The sequence below is a fragment of the Solea senegalensis genome, linkage group LG13 (genome assembly GCF_019176455.1).
Source record: "Solea senegalensis isolate Sse05_10M linkage group LG13, IFAPA_SoseM_1, whole genome shotgun sequence".
Classification (NCBI taxonomy): Eukaryota; Metazoa; Chordata; class Actinopteri; order Pleuronectiformes; family Soleidae; genus Solea; species Solea senegalensis.
Genome location: NC_058033.1, coordinates 18,515,523 through 18,533,587, shown reverse-complemented (window position 1 = coordinate 18,533,587; position 18,065 = coordinate 18,515,523). Strand labels below are relative to the sequence as shown.

At 43.4% G+C, this 18,065-nt stretch overlaps 2 protein-coding genes and 1 long non-coding RNA gene across 6 annotated transcripts in view; 1 reads left to right on the top strand and 2 right to left on the bottom strand.

Moving 5' to 3' along the window:
* Positions 1–1,416: 1,416 nt before the first annotated feature.
* Positions 1,417–13,226, bottom strand: guca1d (guanylate cyclase activator 1d). Of its 3 annotated transcripts, XM_044042868.1 has the most exons (5): positions 13,159–13,226; positions 7,931–8,327; positions 6,347–6,496; positions 5,285–5,372; positions 1,417–3,483 (listed from the first exon to the last, which is right to left on the bottom strand). In XM_044042868.1, exons 2-5 carry the CDS (start codon positions 8,123–8,125, stop codon positions 3,359–3,361), a joined length of 558 nt encoding a protein of 185 aa, XP_043898803.1. In that variant the 5' UTR covers positions 8,126–8,327; positions 13,159–13,226; the 3' UTR covers positions 1,417–3,358. The 3 variants fall into 3 exon arrangements, with proteins under 3 accessions (XP_043898803.1, XP_043898802.1, XP_043898804.1); XM_044042867.1 differs by lacking the exon at positions 13,159–13,226 and having other exon boundaries at positions 7,931–8,638; XM_044042869.1 differs by lacking the exon at positions 13,159–13,226 and having other exon boundaries at positions 7,900–8,061.
* Positions 13,227–13,403: 177 nt separating this feature from the next.
* Positions 13,404–18,065, bottom strand: part of dub (duboraya) — a 4,900-nt gene continuing 238 nt past the window's right edge. Inside the window, exons 2-8 of one of the 2 annotated variants that reach the window (XM_044041236.1) lie at positions 17,042–17,083; positions 16,655–16,747; positions 16,497–16,565; positions 15,941–16,003; positions 15,626–15,868; positions 15,196–15,550; positions 13,404–13,792 (exon numbers count right to left, since the gene is read on the bottom strand). In XM_044041236.1, the coding sequence (XP_043897171.1) occupies positions 15,233–15,550; positions 15,626–15,868; positions 15,941–16,003; positions 16,497–16,565; positions 16,655–16,747; positions 17,042–17,083 (828 nt within the window). In that variant the 3' untranslated portion in view covers positions 13,404–13,792; positions 15,196–15,232. The remainder of the gene's footprint in view (positions 13,793–15,195; positions 15,551–15,625; positions 15,869–15,940; positions 16,004–16,496; positions 16,566–16,654; positions 16,748–17,041; positions 17,084–18,065) is intronic. The other variant, XM_044041238.1, reaches the window with a different exon arrangement.
* The window catches only part of LOC122779134, a 19,383-nt gene continuing 16,835 nt past the window's right edge, over positions 15,518–18,065 (top strand). Inside the window, exon 1 of the long non-coding RNA XR_006361516.1 lies at positions 15,518–15,582. This is a non-coding gene — a long non-coding RNA (uncharacterized LOC122779134). The remainder of the gene's footprint in view (positions 15,583–18,065) is intronic.

Below are 18,065 nucleotides of genomic sequence, written 5' to 3'. Positions count from 1 at the left end.
GGTCACATTTGTGTTGCTCGTTATTTTCAAAGGTCTCTCTCTCCTCTGTGTGTATGTCTCATCACCGTCACTCCCGAAAACGTATGTGATGGAGAAAGATTCAAAAACTATGGACTGGCTCTCTGTCCAGTGTGTGACTCCGTCTTTCGTGTATGTCAGCTGAGACTGACACAGCGCCCCCTGTGGAGACTATCATGTGGAGGATAAAGCGCGAGAAGATGGATGGATACCAGAAAGCAGAGAAAGAGTTTTGCACCCGTATACTTGTCATTACGGTAGAACCTCAGGACGTCAGCGAGCGAGGTAGATATAGACATGTACTGTATATGTCTATATCTATTGTTTATATGGAACAAAGAAACCAGTCGTCTGAAGTCTAAAGCAGAGACATGGTTGGTTTAAAAACTTTATTGATAAGGCAGCACATAACAAGGTTGGTTAGATGAACTATATTGCACAAAGTAAGAGCCGTTAGCGCTGATGCTAACGTGTACCCAACTGTACTGTAGCGACAGCGATTCGGCAGAATTGTCCTCGTGTCATTCCGGCGTTCAAACAACGTTCCGGCGTTCAAACATCATTTTGACGTTCAAACATCGTACAGATATTAGTCTCACTCGTCGTTTCAGGAGGTTTTTTTTCAGGAGGAGACCAGTCACACAAGCTAGTGGCTAAAACTGCGAACGGACCGGAAGAGTCTGTTTTGTCTTCTGTTTACTGCAGCGTTTTTCATATGTTGCCAAAGATGCAACGTAAAACTAAAAGAAACGAATATGAACATTTGATTTCTGCACATGAATCAATGAACTATCATAGTCTGTAAAAAAAAAAGACAGTGGGCCTGGATTATTATTACTTCAAGGGCAGAAAGTCAGGTGACACTTTAAACTATATTTAACATCTGGAGTGTGTTCCAGTTTTACAGTTTTAGTTGGAATTTCTCAGTTACGAGTAGGAAGTTTCAATCTCGGCGCCCCCTAAAGTATTAAGAGGTCTTTATCACAATTCCTGGTTCCCATTTCCGGTAAATCGCAGAGCAGTGCGTTCGCACTTCTGGTTTGTTACCCTGGTTACATATGGCGCATTTCCACCGGCTCTACTCACCTCGCCACGGCACAGTTTAAGTAGCGTTTTCACCAGGTACTAGGCTAGTGGAAACGCTACTTCTGTGGCTGGTACCAGGTACCCACGTTTTTAGGATTGTTAAGAAGTTAATTTATCTACAGTTCGGCACTGTTCGGCTTGATTTCTGTCCACACGTCTCCGGAGTACAGCCTCCTACTCCACAGACTACAGTGGCAGCGGTCTGTGGCTCGCGATCAGCGGCACTGTCTCTAAATACACCACTCCACTTTAAAAGACTCCTGTTAAATATAGAGGTTTCCCTGGTAGTTGTTGGAGATTAACCCACGTTGTTAGGATTGTTAGTAGTTTTAAGTGATCTACAGTTTGGCGCTGTTCGGCTTGAGTTGTGCGTGGGAAGAAGGCGGTGATGAAGCTCAGGAACCAGCTACTGACCATGAATCCGCAAGTGGAATGAATGCTGCTTTCTGAAACCATCAGACAACTGCAGGCTTAGGTCAGGACTCATATAGAGTAGAGTAAAGTCAGCTGAGGGACTTGTCCTGCACACTTGCCATCAAATGATATGGTACCACAGACGAGGAATTCCGGTTCTACGCTTGTTTACCATCAGAGATTCCATCAGTGTTCTGGACGATGTGGGATTCCGTTGTCCCCTCAGCATGCAGGTTTGTGTACTGGAGTGGAGTAATGACCACAAGTAGGGATGCACTGCAACTGTGACGTGATAAAGGTACTGCCCCCTACTGGTGTGGACATGCTCCTGTGCTGTTTTTATGTAGGAAATACCAAAGTAATGTGACGAGATTAGGTTGTGTGTTTTTTCTAAATGAATCAAAACTGTCGAGCTATCGATGCAGAGCTAAAGCTTTTCTGCAGTTAGATTTTAATTCAACCTCACCTCGTCTGCTCTGGTGACCCTGGGTTAGGATGAATTAGCTAATTAATTAGCAGTTTGGTCTGATTCGGCATTGACTGGCATGGTGCCAGAGCGAGTTGTTAAAGATTACTCAACCTTATTTTGACTTCCCTACACTGAATGCCAGAAACTGTAAATTTAAAGCTGAAATTTGGTTAATCTTATAATCAAATCCACGGTATGTGATTTCCTCGTCCAGTTTTATAAATATGAAGCCGCTGGAACCGTCTGTAATTCTGCTCCTTTACGGCCCTTCAAAACATTGAGAGGATCAACTGCTCCAGAGCAAAGACCAGGACAAAGTCACAGAGGTCCAGACGAAACCGTAGCAACTACAGTGTACAGTAATGTGGACGTAGCCTACAATTGGCAAAATTTGCCGATGACAATTTGTATTTGGTTCATCGGAACAAAGAATGAGTAAAGTGGAGAATTCAGAGGTTTGAGTTAGGTAAAAAAAATGGATCTCACAAAGATCATCAAAGTCTTTGAGTCTCTTGACACCTGGAGGCGGGGAGGTGCACTTGGACTTTCAAAGTCTGGAACGGCCAATCACAGTCCACCTGACATTCTGACATCACAGCACCTGTTGATGTCTGGACCCTGGTGGTCCTCAGATTGAACTGAATTTGTTCAGACTGGACTCTGGGTGGTCTTCAGTCTGGACTCTGGTCCTTAGTTTGGACTCTGATGGTCCTCAGATTGTGCTCTTGTGGTTCTCAATCTGAAAAACAGATTATGTGGATTTGTTTGTTGGATCTTGCAAAGATCATCAAAGTCTTTGGGTCTCTTTAGTTCCTTTTTCAGCCTGTCATCTGGAGGTGGGGAGGGGAGGTGTAGTTGGACTTTCAGAGTTTGGAACAGCCAATGATAGACATTCTGACATCAAAGCACCTGCTAACGTCTGGACTCATCTGATCCTCAGATTGGACTGGTTTGTTTAGATTGGACTTTGATGATTTTCAATCTGTACTCAGATTTTTCTGGTTCTCAAATTAAACGAAGTATTTTCAGAATGGACTCTGTTGGTCTTCAGTCTGGACTCTGGTGATTCTTAATCTGAAAAACAGCTGATGTGGATTTGTTAGTTGGATCTCACAAAGCTCATCGAAGTCTTTGGGTCTCTTTAGTTCATTTTTAAACCTGACACCTGAAGGTGGGGAGGAGAGGTGCAGTTTGATTTAGTCTGAACAACCAATCAGAGTCTGACATCACAGCACCTGTCCTCAGTCCTGCTCTCTGAGCTGTAAACAGAAGAAGGGAAGCAGATCAAGTCTTTTCTTTCGTCAAAAAGGGGTGAAGTTTGGGTTTTGCTGCTTCAGTCTTTGGTTCTGCCGCAGACACAGCTTTGCATTCTCATCCTGCTCGACCCTCCACGATGATGACTAACACTGGCGTCAGGTCCATCATTTTCCTCAGCATGTCCATGATGTCCTCGTGGTCTCTGGCTCCCTCGATGAACTCCTCAAGCGTCATCTCACCTGGGTAAAGACAGTTAAAAGACAGTTATACTTTGGAAAATAATTCAGTCTTATTGTCTTGCCGTGGGGGCGCCAGTTCATATTCCACCCTGGACAGTTCCATGTTCTCCCTGTGAGTGTGTGGGTTTTCCCCGGTTTCCTCCCACAGTCCAAAGACATGCAGATTTAGGGATTAGGCAAATTGGGACACTCTACATGAACGGTTGGTGTGAGGGTGGACGGTTGCCCTGTGATGGACTGGAGACCTGTCCAGGGTGAGACCTTGCCTATCGCTCTGTGCGCTGTAGTCTACAGACTACAGCGGCAGCGGTCTGTGGCTCGCGATCAGCGGCACTGTCCCTAAATACACCACTCCACTTTAAAAGACTCCTGTTAAATATAGATGTTGGAGATTAACCCACGTTGTTAGGATTGTTAAGTATTTTTTTTTTTCTACAGTTCGGCGGTGTTCGGCTTGATTTCTGCGTGGGACGTCTCTTCCTGTGACGGGACTCAGCGGCCGGCAGTTTGACCAATCATCGCATAGTAACTGCTTTTAAGCACGCTTGGAACCTCGCCTGAGCAGGTACTAAAAATAGTACCTAGTACCAGGTACTAGGCTAGTGGAAACGCTACTTAAATCGTGCCGTGGCGAGGCGAGACGAGGCGAGTAGAGCCAGTGGAAATGCGCCATTTATGTCAGTAATTCCATTCAAAAAGTGAAACTTGCATAATGTATACATTCATTCCACACAGATTGATATATCTCAAGTGTTAATTGCTTTTAATTTTGATGATTTAGCTGACAACTAATGAAAACCCCAAATTCAGTATCTCAGAAAATTAGAATATTACTTAAGACCAATACAAATATATGTTTTTTAGAAATGTTGGTCAACTGAAAAGTATGAACATGGGAAGTATGAGCATGTACAGCACTCAACACTTAGTTGGGGCTCCTTTTGCCTGAATTACTGTAGCAAGGTGACGTGGCATGGAGTCGATCAGTCTGTGGCACTGCTCAGGTGTTATGAGAGCCCAGGTTGCTCCGATAGTGGCCTTCAGCTCTTCTGCATTGTTGGGTCTGGCGTATCGCATCTTCCTCTTCACAGTACCCCATAGATTTTCTATGGGGTTAAGGTAAGGCGAATTTGCTAGCCAATGAAGAACAGGGATACCATGGTCCTTAAACCAGGTACTGGTAGCTTTGGCATCACTGACTGTAGAAACTTTACACTGGACTTCAAGCAAGGTGGATTCTGTGCCTCTCCTCTCTTCCTCCAGACTCTGGGACCTTGATTTCCAAAGGAAATGTAAAATTTACTTTCATCAGAGAACGTTACTTTGGACCACTCAGCAGCAGTCCAGTCCTTTTTGTCTTTATGCCAGGCGAGACGCTTCTGACGCTGTCTCTTGTTCAAGAGTCTTCCCCATGATTGTGTAGCCTACAGAACTAGACTGAGAGACCATTTAAAGGCCTTTTTAGGTGTTTTGAGTTAATTAGCTGATTAGAGTGAGGCACCAGGTGTCTTCAATATTGAACCTTTTCACAATATTCTAATTTTCTGAGATACTGAATTTGGGGTTTTCATTAGTTGTCAGCTAAATCATCAAAATTAAAAGCAATAAACACTTGAGATATATCAGTCTGTGTGGAATGAATGTATACATTATGCAAGTTTCACTTTTTGAATGGAATTACTGACATAAATCAACTTTTTGATGATATTCTAATTATATGACAAGCACCTGTATAGTGAAAGGTAAACTGGATCAGGTGATTCTGTGGAACCCAGATGTTTTTGGGCCTCGGTTTCTTTACCTTCTCCTTTCACGTCGATCCTCTCAAATATGAGTGTGACGATCTCCTCTGGGTCGATGTCCCTGTTCCGTGTGATGTCCTGGATGGCCTGCATGGGAAAACACACTCTCTGACTCAGATGGAAATCTTAAATACAGGACAAGGGAGTCAACAATGTTTGTTTTGGATGAGGATTCTGGACAGATGTGGAGAAACTTTAAGTTAATTCATGTTTTAAATTTCAATTATTTTACGACACCTTTTTTTTAAGATTCTGTTTTTCAAATTTTAAAGTTAATATTAAATGTACTTGTAACATTTAACTGTAGCTAATTCATCTGACAATAATATTTCAAGAGTTGTTTTAAAGTTTTTTAATCATGTGGAACACAGAGCACTGGCGGTTCTCAATCTGCACTTGGATGGTTCTGGTTTTCAAATTGAACTGATGTTGGACTGATAGTGCACTCTGGTGGTCTTCAGTCTGGACTTTGATGGTTTTCAGATTGCACTCTGGTGGTTCATAGTATGGACTCTGAAGGTCTTTATTCTTTACTCTAATGGTCCTCAGTCTGGACCCTGATGGTTCTCAGGCTGGACTCTGAAGTTTCTCAGGCTGGACTCTGGAGTTTCTCAGTCTGGACTGGACAGAATCAGTCTGTATTCTGGACTCTGGTGGTGCTCGGTCAGGAATTTGATTATTCTCCACCTGGACTCTGGTTTTCTTGAGTCTGGACTCTGGAGGTCTTTATTCTTTACTCTGTTGGTCAGCAGATTAGTGCTCAGCTAATTTGAGAGTTAATCCCGCCCACTTTTCTCCTCCAGCAGCTCCAGCTCTGCTGATTCAGCGTCACTTCTTCTCAGATCAGCAGTCTGAGGGTCAGAGCAAGGGACAGGTTCAGGGGCGGGAACCAAATTCTGGGCCCCTGTAATCTGGTACAGGTTGATTGGTTTGGACCCTGAAGTCACTTGTAACGGTAAATTTTCTGGACTGAAATAAATCGCTGCGTCTTGGTTTCGTTCTTGAAACAAAAACATGAGAATGTAACTGACACTGATTATTCTCGTGTGTGTGTGCGTTACCGAAAAAATTGTCTCCAGCTCGTCTCGGTCGATCTTCCCGTTCCCGTCCTGATCAAAAAGTTTGAAGTACCACTTTAGTTTCTGGTTGATTTCTCCTTTCAGCAGCAGACTGATGGCAGCGATGTACTCCACAAAGTCGATGTAGCCGTCCTGCACACAGGAAGCAGGAGGGGGGGGGGTTAGAACTTTGGTTTTTTTTAATTTGTTAAGTTTCGGGTTTTTATTCTGACTCGAATCAAAGAGTTTCCATAAACCGGACTCTGAGCTTGGAGGAGAACTTCTCTGAACTTCATGGCCAACCCACTCTGAATCCTCTTAGCACAACCTGAATCCACACGGGGGGATATTATCTCTGAATGCTAACACTGTAAGCCAATTAGACAGTGAACCAATGAACGTTTAGGCTCCTTTAAACTAGATGCGCCTTCAAGTAAGTTCCATTAACACACCTGGAGACTCATAAAACCATATCAAACATTAATGAAACTTGTTAACCCTTAAATTGCCAAGTTTGTGTCATCAAAAATAGTGTTTGAATGAATTTTAATGAGGATCATTTTGCTTTCAATAGAATAAAAATAAAAAAAATTAAGAATATGCCTCGAAAAAAAGGGTAAAATATTCTATAAATTAAAAGCCAAAAACACAAAGATGTGTCTTGGTGTGTTTAAGGGTTAAAGAGTGGATGAATGAATGAATGCCTTCAGCAATGTCACCTTTTAGCTAAATTATGGCCATCCATCAAAATAAAAGCCCACAGTTGCATTGTCACATTAACTTTATCAAACCCAACTTCACACAGAAAACACAGGAAACGTGAAAAGACAGAAATATTGACTGAAGTTTGCTGTACGACGCCCAAACTGCTGCAAGTGAATCGTAAATAAAACAAAAAAATTAATTGATAATCATAATAACTTATCAAAGATCCATCATTAGGATAAGAATCTATCTAAAATGACTTTTGCTTAGTCCATGTTTCATTTGCTGACATGGAGGGGTGGGACTTGTGACTTGTACTCTATATATCCAGCCACCAGGGGTGCACTGGTTTTGGCTTTGTTTCATCCACAGTTTGGGTTTCAACTCAGGCTTCAACGATTAATCAATCATTGCTGAATTAAACACTATTTTTTTTAGATTATTAAAAGAAATAATTAAAATTGAATCGTTTTTGGTTTGTGGACAAAAACAAAGACATTTGAGGACCAAACAACGATGTCTGGTGATGGTGACAACATCAAGTTCGTACTTCGATTCTCTACGTAATGCTGTGTTACTCTTAGGATTGTAAAGACGGCGCACACTGCCGACGTCTTCGGTTCATGGATAGCTTCGTCTGCATAAATTCATAGTTTTCAGTGATTATTTCTACATGTTTACATGTACATTCATTATTTAAAGTTCTTGAGAACATTGTTAGCTTCTCAAGTTGTATTTGGAGTACTCGGATACTTTGAGTAAAAGTACCAGCACAACTGTAAAAACTATTCACTGATATACTGATACTTTGTAATGTACTATCGTACCTCGCATTAGGAAGTAAAAACAACCTTTTGTAAAGCCTTAGATTTAGAAACGCACCCCGTCCATGTCGAAGGTGAAGAAGACCTGGTCCACGTAGCTGTTAGCGTTCTCATTCATGCCCTTCAGGCCAAGGATGGCCTTCAGCTCGAACAGCGTGATGAGGCCTGACGGAGACTCTCGCATAAACTTATTGTACCAGTGGTGCATGTCCTCCGCCAGGATGTCCTCCAGGTTTGAGCCGTGGTTCCCCATTGGTGCGATCCAACGGTTGCACCGAGGCAACTACACTCTCTTCTACGATTTTAGAAACGAAAACCAGATGGGAAAACCCTTACGTCCTCAGAAATGGTAAATGAGCTGCAGTCTTTGTCCTGGACCTTCAGGGGTAAGTCCGTGGTGTCGGTGGTGAGGCCGGCAGGCTTCAGCAGCAGCCGGCATCCAGGCTGAGGTGACTCTGCAGACAGAGAGCATACCTCAGGAATCTCTAACCCTCTTAGACCCGAGGAAGAATCAAGCACCGAAAATAAACATCCTTAATGAGATCAAGCCGCTCTGCCTGACAGCGCTGCTGCCAAAGAGGCTGAGCCGAGAGGCTTTAACAGCCCAGTTCAGCTCAGGGAGGCAGAGCAGCCACTGCAGGAGGAGGGTGATATAACATACTCATCTGAGTGACCTGGGTCACACAGACACTTTCCCTCTTAACACCTATTCTCCAGATTTTTACTGGCTGATCCTTTCAGTTTAATACTCCCTTCTGGAAAGGGTAACCAGAACAAGTACGGTGGGTACAACTCGACCGTCTTTCTGAAGGTTTATTCCACATACACAGTTAAACAGCAGTCAGTTAGTAGTTAGACAGCATTCCGTTAGTTAGACAGTTAGTAATTAGTTAGTTAGCTACTAACTCGAGTTAGGTTGTAAAACAGACAAGTCGTACACGTTCTGATGATAGATAGATTTTCAAAGGCACATACGAAGGTTAATATATAACAAAAATGGCTTTGACAATGCACGCTTTGATACCAATTACAACAATAAACAGATAAACAGAATGAAAGATAAAATAGCTTTGCCTGCTAGAAAGTTCTACACCTCCCACTTGGCCTACTGATTCCTGAATCTAAGTAGGCCACAACAACTACGAATTTTACCTTTTAAAATAACATTCACCTACAACTGGGTATGAACGTGTTACACACAATATGAATAACAGATACAAGTGACAAATAAAGGTTTCACTGTCCATGAACACATTGTCCTTGATGACACATCCTTTACCGGAACACACCACCAACCTCCTGACGTACTAGTGGAGGATGGTGGGGGGGGGGTCTTGATCCTTTGCCGAAACACACCACATAATGGGGATTTCTGGACGGATCCAGAAACCATCATGTGGTGGGGAATCTATTTCTGTTCCTTCACTGGTAACAGAACCACCAGCCTCCTGACATCTCTGTGAAGGATGGTGGAGGGACAGTTCTCCATCTCTTTGCCTTTCTTACTGTCCACTGAAAACTGGACAACTTTGGCACTTCCTCACTTTCACGTCTCGTACTACGCCTTTCACATCAGGATGGGCCTCCATAACTTGACCGAGTCTAAACTGGCCTCTCGGTGCATTCTGGTCAGCCAACCACACTAAGTCCCCAACTGTGACATTTCTAGCGGGTGCGTGCCATTTCTGTCGAACGAAGAGGCCCGGGCCCGCCAGCTGGCTCAACTGCTTCCAAAACTTGTCGACCTCGATCTGGACCGCTCTCAGGCGCACAACGGGGTAAGTCAGGTATTCGAACCCTAGAGAGTCCCCGCTGGGCCCAGCACGGCCAAGCAGAAGTGAGTTGTGAGTGATGACTCCTACAGTCTCGTCTTGTACCTGGACTCTCGCGCCGATTGGTCTTTCGTTTGACAGATAAGCTGCCAGGTAGAGGACAGTGCTGTTAGGTTACTTTCCACCCCGATGTTGCTCAACACTCTCTTGAGTGTATGGACCGCTGCTTCAGCTGCTCCGTTTCGGTGGGGAGAGTCTGTTGGGTGAAACACCCATGACCAGTCAGTCCCAGCGGTGGTTGCTTTCGTCTTGACTTGATCCTTGTCAATGTTGTTTAGGAATTTGTGGAGTTCCTTTAAAACTGGCACCCAAAGTTTTCTTGGGTGGCCCCTAAGAGCTGTGAAGCGCTGGTACGCCTTTAGGAATCCATCTGTTGACAGGTCTTCCACGATGTCAGCATGCAGTGCCCTGGAGGCCATATAACTGAATACTACTCCCCGGACTTTCACCTTTGTTCTTCGCTTTACGGTGTCTCTGACAACGTAGGGACCAAAGAGGTCCAGTGCTGTTAGCTCAAACAGTGCGGCTAGTTCAGATCATTCACAAACCTTCGTAAGTGCCTTTGAAAATCTATCTATCATCAGAACCTGTACGACTTGTCGGTTTTACAACTGTCCAGATTTTTACTGGCTGATCCTTTCAGCTCAATTCTCCCTTCTGGAAAGGGTAACCAGAACAAGTACGGTGGGTACAACTCGACTTTCTGAAGGTTTATTCCACATACACAGTTAGTCGTACAGGTTCTGATGATAGATTTTCAAAGGCACATACGAAGGTTAATATATAACAAAAATGGCTTTGACAATGCACCTTAAAGGCACTTTAAAGGAAACAGTGATGAGGCATTGAACCACTTGAGCCAATTGGTTCGAGAAAAGGTTCATTTCCCGAAGCTTCATGTGCACACGAAACCACCTACTGGCTAAGTGTATAATCACAGGCAGCTGTATCTGAACCACATAATGTGGGATGCATAGAATTTTTGTGTCTGTTAGAAATGACTATGAATTACAAAAAATGTATGACCAAATAATTTCTGTACATATGTGTTTAATACATTTTTTGGATGTATTCTGTGTGTGTAAATCATAATATGACAGTGCTGTTCAGTTGTGCAATGTTTTTCTGAAAATGGCATGGGCGTAATCAGGCAGAGGACAGTGAAAGTGCTTGTGGAACTAGGAAAAGGGCACAGATTATGCCTGTGTAACTTGGACAATGATGAGCCTCGCTGGCTCCATCTTATATCACCTATCCTACTCTCCTAAATCTTTCTCTCCCTAAACTCTCCAAACTATCTCCAAATTATATAAATGCTATTCAATCCAATTTAACAATAATCAACCACAGGTGAGTCTAATTATTCATCACACAGGTGTCCAGCAGACAATTGACTATAAACCCCTTCCCATTTCATGTTGTTAGCAATGGCACCACATGGAAGAGAAATGTCTCAAGACCTGAGAAAGAAAATAATTTCTTTACACCGCAGAGGTGAAGGCTACAAGAAGATCAGCAAAGCTTTACTTATCAGTCAGAATACTGTAGCAAAAGTGGTACAAAAATTTAAAAAAGATGGAACTGCAACCATCTCACAGAGACGTCCAGGTCGTCCACGGAAGTTAACACCTCGACAGGAGCGTCTCCTGATGAGAAGGGTCAAAGAAAATCGGCATGCAAGTTCACTGTACTTATCCAAGGAAGTAGAAAGCCAAACTGGGGTGACTATTTCCCGTGACACAATATGGCATACATTGCAGAGGAATGGCATGCATGGGTGCTGTCCCAACGGAAGCCTCTCCTAAAGCCCAGGCACATAAAAGCCTGCCTAGAGTTTGCCAGGGCCCATGCTGAAGACTACTGGGACACCTGTACTTTGGAGTGATGAGACCAAGTTAAATGTTTTGGGAACTGATGGCTTCAAAACTGTATGGCGTCGCAAAGATGAGGAATTCAAAGAAAAATGCATGGTGCCTACAGTGAAACATGGTGGTGGCAGTGTCCTTATGTGGGGCTGCATGAGTGCTGCTGGTGTTGGGGAGCTGCATTTCATTGATGGCATCATGTATTCACAGATGTTTTGCTCTATACTGAAAGAAAAGATGCTACCATCACTCCGTGCCTTTGGTCGTCGTGCACTTTTCCAACATGACAATGATCCTAAACACACATCTAAGGCCACTGTTGGATTTCTGAAGAAGAACAGGGTAAAAGTGATTCAGTGGCCAAGTATGTCTCCTGATCTGAACCCAATTGAACACCTATGTAATCCTCAACTCTGAAGAGTTGAGGATTACTCTCCATCCAGCATCCAGTCTCTGAAAGAGCTAATTCTTGAATGGAAAAAGATTGATGTAGCAAAATGTTTCCAACTTGTTCATTCCATGCCTAGAAGACTTGGTGCCATCATTAAAAATCATGGAGGCCATACAAAGTACTAGATTTAGTAGTTTTGTTGTGGGATGTACTAATTTTTGCATCGCTCTTATTTCAGTAAAACTGAAAAATGTGTAATCTAAGTTATGTTATTGATCTTACTTTCATGTTATAAGTTTAACAGATGTTATATAAACTTATATATTTTATATATTTCAACATTTTGAAAAGAGTTTTTGTGTTCATTGAGATATTGTTTAAAATGGTACTTTTCAAAGGGGGTGTACTCATTTACGCTGAGCACTGTAGCTGTAAAACCTTGCGGCAAAATCTGAACCACTTCACGAAGCAATCACGTGGTACAGCCGGGCAGCGAGGCTTTGGACGTCATCATTTTTGGCTCCTCCCCTAAATGAAGCAAGCCTCGATACGCGCATCGTGGAAACGCCCCCTCCCCTACTCGGCACACGCTTCGAAGCCTCGATACGGAACGTCACATCACTAATAAATAGCTTTGCCTGCTAGAAAGATCTACGCCTATATACATATCACGTCGTCTGCATACACAGTTCTTAATTGTCTACATATACCTAACTCAACAGGCTACCCAGCTCCTAGTAAGGGCTCTGGTCATCTCACGCCTTGACTACTGCAACGCCCTGCCTCCCAACCTGTGCTGTGAAACCATTACAGATGGATTTCAAGGCGCCAGGGTCTTCAATCAGCCTAAAATGGCACATGTCATCCCTCTGTTCTTTGAGCTCCACTGTCTACCCTTATCTCCCCGCATCAAATTCAAATCACTGATGCTAGCCTACAAAGTGCTTCATGGTTCTGTTCCCACCTACTTAAATTCTCTCCTAAAGGCTTATGTTACCCCTCGACGACTCCATTCGTCCAAAGATTGTCTTCTGGCGGCGCCAACACCCACACAAGACAATCCAGACTCTTCATGTGTCGTTCCACACTGGTGGAATGACCTACCGAGCACTACCAGAACAGGGGGCGTCCCTGTCTGTCTTCAAGAAGCTCTTGAAAACCCAGCTCTTCCAAGAGTGTCTTCTGTCCGAGCACTTACCTTTTACACCAACCCCTGTGTCTCCTTCTGCACTTGGATCCACCTTGGCACTCTCACCCTCTGTCAGTCCATTGTTCCTATCGAGTGGAGTTCTTTCCAAGACTTCTTCTATGTCGCTTATTCCTCTCTTTTAAGTTGCTTTGGATAAAATTGTCTGCTAAATGCTTAAATGTAAACATACAGTCGTCAGTCGTCTACATATACAGGGATTTGTTGAGACACAGGACGTTAAAGAAAAACATCACTTACAGTAAAAATATGTGTTTTAATTTCTCTTTCAGACTTAAAGGCAAAAACGGTCTGTGCAGTTAAAAAAAAAAAAAAATCCAGTTTTGTGTTAAAATGAAAGGGTGAACTCTTCTGAACCTTCAGTGTTTCACTGTGACCTGAGCTTTAAATAAACATCATCATCAGAGACGCAACAGAAGACAACGTTAGTCTCAAAGTGTTAAAAACAAGGACAGGGACTTTCCTTCATGTTCACACAAAAGTCATTATTTACAAAACAAAGAAGCTCGTTAATCTGCACAGACTTCTGCGTCACACTGCAAGCTCCGCCCACTCCCAGGTGTCATCATGGCAGCAGGATTCAACGTTTGAGTCCTCAACGAGCCGAACTTTGACCTGTCATTTCCTGTGGACAACAAACGTGAAGAGAACAGAGGGTTGGTCTCTGAGGTTGTGTTGTGTCTCTGTGGTTGTGTTGTGTTTCTGAGGTTTTGTTGTGTCTCTGAGGTTTTGTTGTGTTTTTGAGGTTGTGTTGAGATGTTTTTTTAATAAAACTTCAGTTAAATATGTAACAAACACTCACTTCAGTCTTTTCTTGTTACATGTTCTCTGTTTGTTTATTTTCCAGAACTTTCCTCATGCTGTGTCTCTGAAGTTGTGTTGTGTCTCTTGAGGTTGTGTTGTTTCTCTGAAGTTGTGTTGTCTCTCTGAGGTTGTGTCTTTGAAGTTGTGTTCGTGGGTTCCTGGATGCTAGGTTCCTCCGCAGGCTAGGCGCTGTGTCTCTGAGGTTGTGTCTCTGAGTGTTTGCTGTGTCTCGGAAGTTAGGCAGGCCCTGAGGGTTGTGTTGTTTCTCTGAAGTTGTGTTGTGTCTCTGAGGTTTTGTTGTGTCTCTGAGGTTGTGTTGTTTCTCTGAAGTGTTGTCTCCTCTGAGGTTGTGTCTGACGCTTGTATATCTGAGGTTGTGTTGTGTCTCTGAAGTTGTGTCTCTGAGGTTTTGTTGTGTTTTTGAGGTTGTGTTGAGATGTTTTTTTATTAAAACTTCAGTTAAATATGTAACAAACACTAATTTCAGTCTTTTCGTCTGTCACATGTTCTTTGTTTGTTTATTTTCCAGAACTTTCCTCATGCTGTGTCTCTGAAGTTGTGTTGTGTCTCTGAGGTTAAAAGGTTCTCTGAAGTTGTAAGTGTTGTCTCTCTTGAGGCTAGCCCTAGTTGTGCCAGGTCTCTGAGGTTGTGTTGTGTCTCTGAGGTTGTGTTCTGGAGGTTTGCTGTGGTTCTGAGGTTTTGTTGTGTCTCTGGGAGGTTGTGGCTAGGCCCTGAGGCTGTGTCTCTGAAGTTGTGTTGTGCCCTGAGGTTGCTTTCGTCGCCTCTGAGTGCCCTGGAGGTTGTGTTGTGTCTCCTTGCCAGGCAGTATTCCCCTGCTGTGCTGTGTCTCTGAGGCTGTGTTTTGTCTCTGAGGTTTTGTTGTCTCTGGAGTGCTGTGTTGTTTTCTGAAGCTGAAGCTTGCTCTGAGTGGCTAGGCAGTGCCTTTGAAGTTGTGTGTTGTGGTCTCTGAGGTTGTATTATGTTTCTCTGAAGCTTAAAGTTGCCCTGGAGTTTGTGTCTCTGACGTTGTGTCTCTGAGGTTGTGTTGTGTCTCTGAGGTTGTGTTGTGTCTTTGAAGTTGTGTCTCTGAGGTTGTGTTGTGTCTCTGAAATTTTGTTGTTTCTCTGAGGTTGTGTTGTGTCTCTGAGGTTTTGTTGTGTCTCTGAGGTTGAGTTGAGATGTTTTTTTATTAAACCTTCAGTTAAATATGTAACAAACACTCACTTCAGTCTTTTCTTCTGTCACATTGTTCCTTGTTTGTTTATTTTCCAGAACTTTCCTCCTGCTCCTCCTGCTGCACCTGCTCCTCCTCCTCCTGCACCTGCTCCTTCTCCTCGCCGCCTGATGGAGATCTGTCTCCTTCCTCTTTCTTCTCCTCTTCTGCTTTGGTCTCAGTCTTTGACTCGTCGTTTTTGTGGATTGTTTTTTTTTCTGGACACATTGAATCATCTGTCTTAAAGACGTCCTCCTGGTCTCCTCCTCCTTCTGTTCCACTGTCGACACTGACCTCCTCTCCACTGCTGGACTTCTTGTGGCGACGGGACGGAGGGCGCCGTCTGATGGAGTGACGAGCTCGACTCTGGAGAAGAACCAATCGGAGCACAGAGTGAGGTTTGTGTTGTGTCGATTTAAAAAAGAAAGAAATGTGTCTGACCTTATTGATGCTGGACAGGATGGATCCCTCCACCACGGTGGGAGGGGCTTCAAAAGAAGTAGGACCCTCCTCCTCGGTTATTGGAGAGTCAGGGACTGGTGTGGTTGGGGTTGGTGTGGACGAGGTGGTTACTGTGGTTACCGTGGCGCCAGGTGAGGGCAGGGGGAAAGATGGAGGCAGCAGCCTGAAGCCAGGACTCTTTGGTGACGGCAGCTGAGCCGAGGGAGAGAGAGCGAGGGAGGCCTACACACAGAGAGAGTGTGATGCCACAGTGATGTCACCGTGATGTCACCAGCAGAAGTCTCTTCCACTCACCTGAAGCTTCTCAATCAGAGCTGAGTTCCTCTTGGATTTGGCAGGTGAGGTGACATCAGGAGTCTACACATACACACACAGTTTTAGTTTGTTATGGTTGGTTGAAGGTTGTTTCTTGTCTCTCTCAGATTTTTTCCTGTCTCTCTAAGGCTATTTCGGTTGTTTCCTGTCTCTTTAAGGTTGTTTCCTGTCTCTCTAAGGTTGTTTCTAAGGTTGTTTCTCTCTAAGGTTGTTTCTGTCTTTTAAGTTTCTGTCTTTTAAGCCTTGTCTCTTTAATATTGTTTCTGTCTCTAAGGTTGTTTCCTGTCTCTTTTAAGTTGTTTCCTGTCCTCTCTAAGGTTGTTTCCTGTTTCTTTAATATTGTTTCCTGTCTCTTTAAGGTTGTTTCCTGTCTCTTTAATGTTGTTTCCTGTCTCTTTAAGGTTGTTTCCTGTCTCTTTAATGTTGTTTTCTGTCTCTATAAGGTTGTTTCCTCTGTTGTTTCCTGTCTCTTTAAGGTTGTTTCCTGTCTCTCTAAGGTTGTTTCCTGTCTCTTTAAGGCTGTTTCCTGTCTCACCTCGTGTTCGTCTCCGTGTGTCTTTGGCAGCTGTAGGGAGTGAGGTGGTCGTCGTCTGACCGGCTTCTCCTGCATAAAAACAACAACAACAACAACTGTCACACGTGTGCGTGTGCGTGTGCGTGTGCGTGTGCGTGTGCGTGCGCATCACTGCTCACGGTTTGTTGTCCTGCAGCATCTTCCTGTGCAGGAGCTGAGTCTCTGAATCTTCCTGCCAGTTCAGCCACAGAGCGACGTGGAGGAGCCTCCTCCTAAGGGAGGGAGGGTAAATGTCAATGGTTCGAATCCCGGTGTTTGTGTGTGGAGTTAGAAACACGCTGTGGTTCATTCTCTGTGATGGACAGGTGACCTGTCCAGGGTGTGACTCCTCCTTTCTCCAACCCCCAGATGTGTTTCAGGTCATGAGTTCACTTCCTGGCTGTGGCAGCTCTGACCTTGTCAGGGCAGACATGTGTCCTGATGTCCTCAGACAGCTGCTCATCTGTGTGTGTGTTTCTGGTATCACTTGTGTTATGGGGACCCAAATCTGACTCAAACACACTCACTTTATGGGGACATGTCTTCATTAAGGGGACAAAAATCCAGTCCTGTAATATAAGGGTTTGAATTAGGTTTAGGACAGTCCCTTATCTCAATCTTAACCTTAACTAACAAACAGTCCATTTTTAAATGTGAGGACATGCACAATTGTCCTCACATTTCACAAAATGTCTTCACTTCCTGTGGTTTATAGGCTGGGTTTTTCCGTCCTCACAAAGACACACACACAGACACACAAGCACTCACACACACACACACTAACAGCTGTTGACGTAGGGTTGATGTGTGTCTCCATTTTAGTTGAACGTCTCACATCGCTGACATTCAACAGATAATGGAACACACACACACACAAACCTGTTTTTCTATCTTAGTGAGGACATCCATAGACCTTACCCTTACCTTAACCATCACAACCTTTTAAGTGCTGATCCTAAAATCAGGTCTTAACCCTGAAAAAAGCCCTGAAAGTTGTCCTCGCAAAGATTTGAATACAAACACACACACACACACACCAGGCAGAAACACAACCGTTAAACCACTTCCTCTTTCCCTCTGTGGTTATGTGTGTGTGTGTGTGTGTTCATGCCATTTGTTTTTCAAAATAAAAGCACCTGTTGTTTGTACTAAAAAAAAAACAGATTATAGACGATACCGTTTCTAAAAGAAAATATAATTCACCACAGTCAACAAATATCAACAGCTCCATCTCCCATGATCCTTTGCTGCTACACTCCTCACTGTTAAAATGTGTGTTCATTTACTATTGTTTATTATAATTTACTATCTATTTATAAAACATCATAAAAGTCACATTTATGGATTTAGTTGTACATAAAATCATATATGTGTCAATAAAACCTGTTTAAAGTCTATTTTTACATTTAAAACAAAAAGTCACATTTATGGATTTAAAATGTGTGGTGCAGCATGTGATCTGAAATTTCTATAGGTTATAGACCACGTTTTGATCATGTTATATGGTCTATAACATGGTCTATAATGTGGTAAAAACACTGTAATCAGACA